At 42.9% G+C, this 7,952-nt stretch overlaps 1 protein-coding gene across 1 annotated transcript in view; it reads left to right on the top strand.

Moving 5' to 3' along the window:
• Window positions 1–7,952, top strand: part of CREB1 (cAMP responsive element binding protein 1) — a 20,868-nt gene that overhangs the window by 6,574 nt on the left and 6,342 nt on the right. Inside the window, exons 4-5 of the mRNA XM_009637475.2 lie at window positions 2,121–2,263; window positions 6,263–6,445. Coding sequence (XP_009635770.1) covers window positions 2,121–2,263; window positions 6,263–6,445 — 326 coding nt within the window. The remainder of the gene's footprint in view (window positions 1–2,120; window positions 2,264–6,262; window positions 6,446–7,952) is intronic.

Below are 7,952 nucleotides of genomic sequence, written 5' to 3'. Positions count from 1 at the left end.
AGATGCTCCGTTTTTCTTTAGAAGTATCGCGTTAGAAATATAAGCTAGACTCTAGGCCTGAGCATAGAAATATAAGCTGGACTCTAGGCCTGAGCATATCTCACCCATTTATTTTTTTTTTAGCACTTGCAGATTATTTTCTACCTTCTCCAGCCTTCAAGGCTGTTCTGGTAAAGATAGTGAAAATGACTGCTGAAGATCCCTAGCCATAATAGTCTGGGAAAATATTTTTTTTTTTGTGAAGAGCAGTGTTGCTAACTTCAAGGCTGCCACAGACTTCCTTGCAGTCTGCTTCTGCAGTGAGACACTTGCTTTTACTATATATGGAAGAATGGCTGTATATCATGAGACAACAGAGCTAAGTAAACAAGCAGCAAAACTGAGAAGAGGGGACTTGTGCATGCAAACTTCTCATTGAGATGGACTCCTTTGCACGCACTGATGCCATACCACAGCCTCTGTCCTCAAACCAGATCCTCGTGACTCAGCAAAACTTTGTAACTGTAAAACTCGTGTGTGCAGCTCCGACTCTGGGCCAATGTAGGGGTCATGTCAGAAAGGCTGAGCCAAACTACAGCTGCGTTTAGTGAATTCCCAGTTGGCATTATGCAAGCTGCTGTAACTGGTCCCAGAGACCAGATAGGTACAGATAGGTTCACAGAATTGAAGAGCTATACCTCTTCCTCAGAAGGTCCACCTTGATCCTGCTACTGAAGTATACCGTGTTCCCCATGGCAGTTCATAGGTCTTATATTTGTAAAGCTGCCACCTTACCTTCTATCTTAAATCCATCTTTATGATGGCAAAGGTAGGTTTTAACCACCAGCTCATATCTGACATGAGCTTAAGAAGTGGTGAGTTGTAGTTTCTTCTTTTCAATTTTGAGCTTCTTGGGTTTTGTTCCTCATCCTCCATGCGCTCTCCATATTTTTTCATCCGTTTTGTCCACTAGTTTTTCTGATCTAACACCTAGATTGCAAACTCTCTGGATGGGAATTTTTTATTTGTCTGAATGGTGCTTGGCACAGTGGAGTGCTTGTGCAATGCTGGGGTTCCTGCATGCACACGGAGTCAAAACAGCAACAGCAAAGCTCTGTTTGTCAAGTTGCTTAGCAGAGTGACTGCTCTCCCCAAATAGCTCCATACAGATGTTCTGGCTCCCAAAGCCTTAGGAGCCTTATTTAAGAAATTTATGTTGTCTTGGAGCTCAGTGTCTACTGCTGTGTTTGCTTCATCACACTTTGAGTTCTAGTGACAGTCCACAGGAAAACATATGAGAATTACAAAAAACGTTGCCCTTTACTTAAGTAGCATTTTGCAGTGAAATAATACAATATGCCAGCAGTGAGAGGGGCTTGACAGTCCTCCGAGGGACAGTGTTTGGTCTAAATGATGCAAACTGCAGTAGTTGCTATGGTCAGTCTCAACAGTCATGTTCAGTGGGACCTGTAGCAGCCATGTTTTAGCAGTTTTGGCTTTGGATAATTAACCCATGGAAGTAATGAAGGAAACTGTTCTTTCCTTTACCCATGCTAAACTCACAGCTTTCTCAGGCAGGGCACCTCTAAATGTAACTGTGTGACTTCACTCAAACCTTCGGCATCATCTCCCAGGCAGGTGCTAGGATCCAAGCTGGTTGCTCTTTACAAGCGTTTCTGCTGACTTCTTTTATACTCAAGCACTCGCTCTGAGGCCTTTACGGTCTCTGAATGGAGCAGTTCCCCTGATGTAAGTGAGGAGATAGGTTTTTACATACTTTTGCTTTCTTCAAGTCTCGGTGTGGCTAAAATCTCTCAGGATGAGAGAGAAGCATGTTTTTCAGAAAAAGGGAAAGTTGTGATACCTGTATCTTGGGTTGAGAAGAACCTGTTGAGAAGCACCTGTATCTTGTGTTGATAAGCACGGCTGTTCTGTGCTGGCTCCCTTGCCCGCCTGTGCATGGCGCTTTGAACAACCCTCTCCAATAAGAGTTTGAAGATAGTGCGGGTTTTTCATTCTGCACCCATATTTTCCTTGCTGGCTTACTGCATTTTTCAGTTTTCTCCAGCATTATGTATCAAATAGACCTTTTTTTTTTTCCAATTTTTATTAAAATCTCTACAACACACTGTCTTTGCCAGAAAAATTTTGAATGACTTGTCCTCAGACGCCCCAGGAGTGCCAAGGATCGAAGAAGAAAAGTCTGAAGAGGAAACAGCAGCACCTGCCATCGCCACTGTTACGGTGCCAACTCCCATTTACCAAACCAGCAGTGGGCAGTACAGTATGTAGTCTGAATTTCTCAGTGGTGCTAGTAAGTGGGGATGAGAAGATGAAGAACTATTATTTCTATAACTGTTTGGACTAGGACAAAACAGGAGGTGAAAATAAGATTAATTTGACGTTTGATAACCATGCCTTTTAAACACATTCTTATTGTAAGTATTTGAAATGTTCGATTGACATTCTGGGACTGCTGGCCAGTTAGTGCAGCTAATGCATCCTGAGGCAAAATATGAATTAATCGTAATGGTATTACGAACTTTTTAACTTCAGGAACCAGATGAGGTAATTCAGAAGTTTCTTTTTTTTCTGGCAGATTATTAATCCTGGTTCACAAAATTGTAACCACAGTCATAGAAAAAACATTACAGTCTGCAATTACATTTTTAGAAAGTCCTGAAAAAAATAAGAACTTTGGAAACCTTATTTAAAATGTGCAATAAATATATGTTTCTGTATTTTCTTTATTCATTAGATAATTAGATAGATAGATAATTAGATTCATTAGTTACAGTATTAAATGTACAAAAGGGAGAAAGAACTATTTGTTTACATCTTTCTCTTAAAATCTCTTTAAAATTTTGTATCTCTGTTTACTCCTTAGCCACTTTGCCTAATACCCTACTTAATTTTATTGAAACTGATGTGGTTACTTTCCTACCATAATTGTAAAATAACTGCTTGTGCAGATACTTGAGATTTTGGGGTGTCTGTATATAGGAACACAGTGAAATTCTGTGGATTCGCAAATGAGGAGTGATATCTCAGTATACCTGCATGACAGGATTGAGGGAAAGAAAGGAAAAAAAACCAACAAAGTAAGAGTGCTTGAGGGGAAAAAAAATGTGTGAAACTGGATGTGTATGAATGAAAACTGCTAGGAAGGTGCTGAGGAAATTGTAGAGATGGGGGGATACAATCAGAAGAAAAAAAAATGCCAAAGCAAGCAGAACGTGAAAACCAAAATTGATAGCAATAACAGCAGAGGAGACTGAAGGGCATAAAGCATGGAAAGGGAGAGGAATTTCAGATGAGAAGAAAAAAGAAAGGACTGAGGAAAAGACCTAAACCAACCAAGAAGTAAATCTTAACTAACATATTAAAAAGTATTCCTGGGGGGAAGACTATAGTTCCACTGTGTGATGCTGTTCTATCAGAGAAACTAATCTGTGTTTTAGGCTGTAGTTTTTGGTCCCCCCAAAAATGTGGGTGTCATGGTTTAACCCCAGCCAGCACCACACAGCTGCTCACTCACTCCCCTCCGGTGGGATGGGGGAGAGAATTGGGAGAGTAAAAGTGAGAAAAATCCTGGGTTGAGTTAAAGACAGCTTGATAAGTAAAGCAACAGCCACACACGCAGGCAAAGCAACACAAGGAATTCATTTGCTACTTCCCGTCAGCAGGCAGGGGTTCAGCCATCTCCAGGAAAGCAGGGCTGCATCAAATGTAACGGTTACTTGGGAAGACAAATGCCATCACTCCAGATATCCCCCCTCTTCCTCCTTCTTCCCCCAGCTTTATATGCTGAGCATGATGTCATATGGTGTGGAATAGCCCTTTGGTTATTTGGGGTCAGCTGTCCCAGCTGTGCCCCCTCCCAACTTCTTGTGTCCCCCCAGTGTCCTCACTGGTGGGGTGGGGTGAGAAGCAGAAAAGGCCTTGACTCTGTGTAAGCCCTGCTCAGCAGTAACGAAAACATCCCTGTGTTGATCAACACCGTTTCCAGCACAAATCCAAAACACAGCCCCATGCTAGCTATTGTGAAGAAAATTAACTACCTCAGTCAAAGCCAGCACATTTTCCACCCCTTATTCCATACCATTTACGTCATGCTCAGATCTCACACTATCCAATACATCCTCATTACCCACCACCCCTCTTCCCATCCTTTGATACAATACACAGATATTATTTCCTTAGTCTATGGATCACACCTGTGAAATATCTGTAAAATGTCTATAAATGTCCACAAAATGACCATTGAGTTCATTTAGTCCATGACTTTGGGCTCCAGCTGTTATAGTGGTCTGTCAGGACAGGGGAGGTGCTTTCTTGCACAGAGTTACTGGGCACCAAAGCCAGGTCAGGTTGGGTCACTGCTGCACTTGCCCTGCATTTTGTAAGGCTTTTCCTCTGTTGATTCAGGTGGTTTCTGCTATAGTAATTCCTATAATGTGCAATTCAAATCATGGGTTACAATTATTTAAAGGTATTTCCATTACAGTCTCCTGCCCTGGTCCCTTTGGATCTGACCATAAGGTTTAACACTGCAATGAACTCTCCTTGCCCCTCCTCCAGCTTGGACTTATCAGCAGACTGCAGTCCCTTAGGGGTGTACCTGCTCCAAATGGAGCCTTATCTATGAGCCGCAGTCTTTCCAGGGGTATACCTGCTGCAGTGTAAACTTACCCACAGCCACAGTTGCTTTGAGGTGGACCTGTTCCAGCATAGCCTTCTCCATGGGCCACAATGCCTTCAGAGATGTACCTGCTCCAGCGTGGCCTTACCCACAGCCACAGTCCTTTCAGAAGTAAACCTACTCCAACATGGCCTTACCCATAGCTGCAGTCCCTCCAGGGGTGTACCTGCTCTGTCATGGGCTTATCCATGGCCACACACTTTGAGGTGCTCCAGCATGACCTCATGCACAACCACAGATGCTTCAAGGTGTACTTTCTCCACCATGGACTTATCCTTGGGCCACAATCCCTTCAGAGGTATACCTGCTGCAGCACAGACATAACCATGGCCTGAGATGCTTTGAGATGTACCCGCTCTGGCATGGGCTTATCCACAGCCACGGATGCTTCGGGGTGTCCTGCTCCTACGTGGACTCATCCACTGGTCACAGTCCCTTCAACTTGAGTTCACACTGGAGTTCCAGCCTGTCCAGTGCGGCAGCACAGGAACACAGCGATGCTCTGGCCATCTGCCAGCCCAGGCACATCGCCATGGCTCTTCTCAAAATGTGCCTGGGCACAGCAGAGTGAGATGATAAGCAATACAGCAAGCAGCGAAAGCAAAAAGCAGCCACAAACAAGCACTAGACTTTAATACACAGTAAGGCAGGCAAGCCCCATGGCAAGCACAAAAGTCTTCCCATTAATAGCTAAACAGCAGTAACAGCTGTAAATTCGATCTAGCACATTCCCGTCAAATCTGTCATTGTCTCAAACCCTTTGAGCCCCACGTTGAGTGCCAAAAGAAGGACTGTCATGGTTTAACCCCAGCCAGCAGCTAAGCACCCCACAGCCACTTGCTCACTCCCCTCCGGTGGGATGGGGGAAAGAATTGGGAGAGTAAAAGTGAAAAATCCTGGGTTGAGTTAAAGACAGCTTGATAAGTAAAGCAACAGCCACACACGCAGGCAAAGCAACACAAGGAATTCATTTGCTACTTCCTGTCAGCAGGCAGGGGTTCAGCCATCTCCAGGAAAGCAGGGCTGCATCAAATGTAACGGTTACTTGGGAAGACAAATGCCATCACTCCAGATATCCCCCCTCTTCCTCCTTCTTTCCCCAGCTTTATATGCTGAGCATGATGTCATATGGTGTGGAATAGCCCTTTGGTTATTTGGGGTCAGCTGTCCCAGCTGTGCCCCCTCCCAACTTCTTGTGTCCCCCCAGTGTCCTCACTGGTGGGGTGGGGTGAGAAGCAGAAAAGGCCTTGACTCTGTGTAAGCCCTGCTCAGCAGTAACAAAAACATCCCTGTGTTGATCAACACCGTTTCCAGCACAAATCCAAAACGTAGCCCCATAGTAGCTACTATGAAGAAAATGAACTCTATTCTCAGCCAAAACCAGCACAATGGGTCTCATGAAAAATTGAAAACTTACTTTCAGGGCATGATTTCTTGAATGTACGTTACAGCCATGTGTCTGATTTGAGAGTGCTGAAGGGATTTCACTCAGACCAGTATTCTTCCATATCTAGGTTTAATACTGTAGGTTAATGAGTAAATTAGTGTTTTAAATGCTGTTTCAATTCTTTTTGTCTTCAGTTGCCATTACCCAAGGAGGAGCAATACAGTTGTCTAATAATGGTACAGATGGAGTACAAGGTCTCCAGACGTTGACTATGACCAATGCTGCTGCAACCCAACCTGGCACCACCATTTTACAATATGCACAGACCACAGATGGACAACAAATACTTGTACCCAGCAACCAAGTTGTCGTACAAGGTGAGAAACTTCACAGCCAGCCATTCTGCATAACATTTTCTTTATGCAGACCTGAGTTGCCAACGTAACTCCTTCATATGTGTCAGGAAATGGAATTAGCAGCTTTGGCATAGATAAGTCTCCAAAATTATTAAAAGAAATTCTGGACAAAGCTATTTGCCACATTTTCTTGGAGCCTTTCCCTTCAGATTCATAAAATTATTGGTATTTTGGGTTGATTTCTTAAAACAATGTATTTATTTTTGTTTTTCCATGCTGTATTTCCTGCATTTTGTCCACATGATCTTTTTGTAATACATTCTGCAAAAACTGATACCGCTCTAGAGTTCTGAGTTCTTCCAGATAGGCGTCTGCAACAATAGTAAATTTAAAGTCAAGCATTAAAGTTAGGAAAGAATGTTGTTTGATACTTGCTTTCTATAAAAACACTTTATTAGTAATTTTTCCCTTTTTCAATTCCAAGTCATAGTTTCTTCCTATTCTGGCTTTTGTAACTAGTCACCAAGTATTTAATCATTGAGTCTTAGTTTCATAGAATAATTTTGGAAAGTGCCTTAAGAGATCATTTAGTCTAGTCCTCCACTTGGAGCAAGCGGGGCTACTTCAGCTTAGAATAAGTTGGGGTTTTTGTTGTATTAAAAATATGTTTTACTTTTTTAAAAATTGGGGAGGGTATTAAAAATCTGTTTATTAAAAATAACAGAAAAATGTAGCCCTGCTTTTATGATTGTAAAGCAGATGATTTGGAAGTTACCCAGTGAAGAGGTCTCCGGGCATCAGTGAAAATACATAGCCGAGAAAAATACTGTTGTTGCGCTGATCTTCGGGGTTTGTGTTCTTAAGGACATGTGATTTCTTCATGTGGTATCACTCCTAGATTGCAGTAGACAAACAAAAGAAACACAAGACCTTGTTCATTCTAGAGAAATCGTGAAGTTGAGTGCCTAGCTTGCACTGTCTCTCTTTTTTTGGAGTAAATGCTACATTTCTACGCCCTTTTTTCTCTGTCAAATACTTACACATGCAGTTTCTCCTTTTGCAGATAGGCATTTGGAATGTAGCTTGAAATACTGTTTGCCATCCTTGATCTTCTTAAAACTGCTAAAGCTGCCCAAAAAACAGCAAGGTAAAAAGAAATGTAGTAAGGGAGAAAGACGCACAGCAGTACAGCAAGACAAATCAAGTTATCAAGCACAAGTGAAGACTTCTTTCCTTTTAGCAGGGCCGGTCGTGACAGCACAAGGGGTAATGGTTTTAAACAAAACCAGGGTAGGTTTAGACTGGATATGAGGAAGAAACTCTTCATAATGAGGGTGATGAAACACTGGAATGGGTTGCCCAGAGAGGTAGTGGAGGCCCCATCCCTGGAAACATTCAAGGCCAGGTTGGATGGGGCTCTGAGCAAGCTGATCTGGTTGAAGATGTCCCTGCTCACTGCTGGGGGGTTGGACTAGATGACCTCTAGGGGTCCCTTCCAACCCAAAACATTCTATGATTCTTCAGCAGG

Source organism: Egretta garzetta, unplaced genomic scaffold (assembly GCF_000687185.1).
Source record: "Egretta garzetta isolate BGI_Z169 unplaced genomic scaffold, ASM68718v1 scaffold474, whole genome shotgun sequence".
Taxonomy (NCBI): domain Eukaryota; kingdom Metazoa; phylum Chordata; class Aves; order Pelecaniformes; family Ardeidae; genus Egretta; species Egretta garzetta.
The sequence above is the reverse complement of the archived record's forward strand: the minus strand, read 5'-3'. Positions and strand labels throughout refer to the sequence as shown.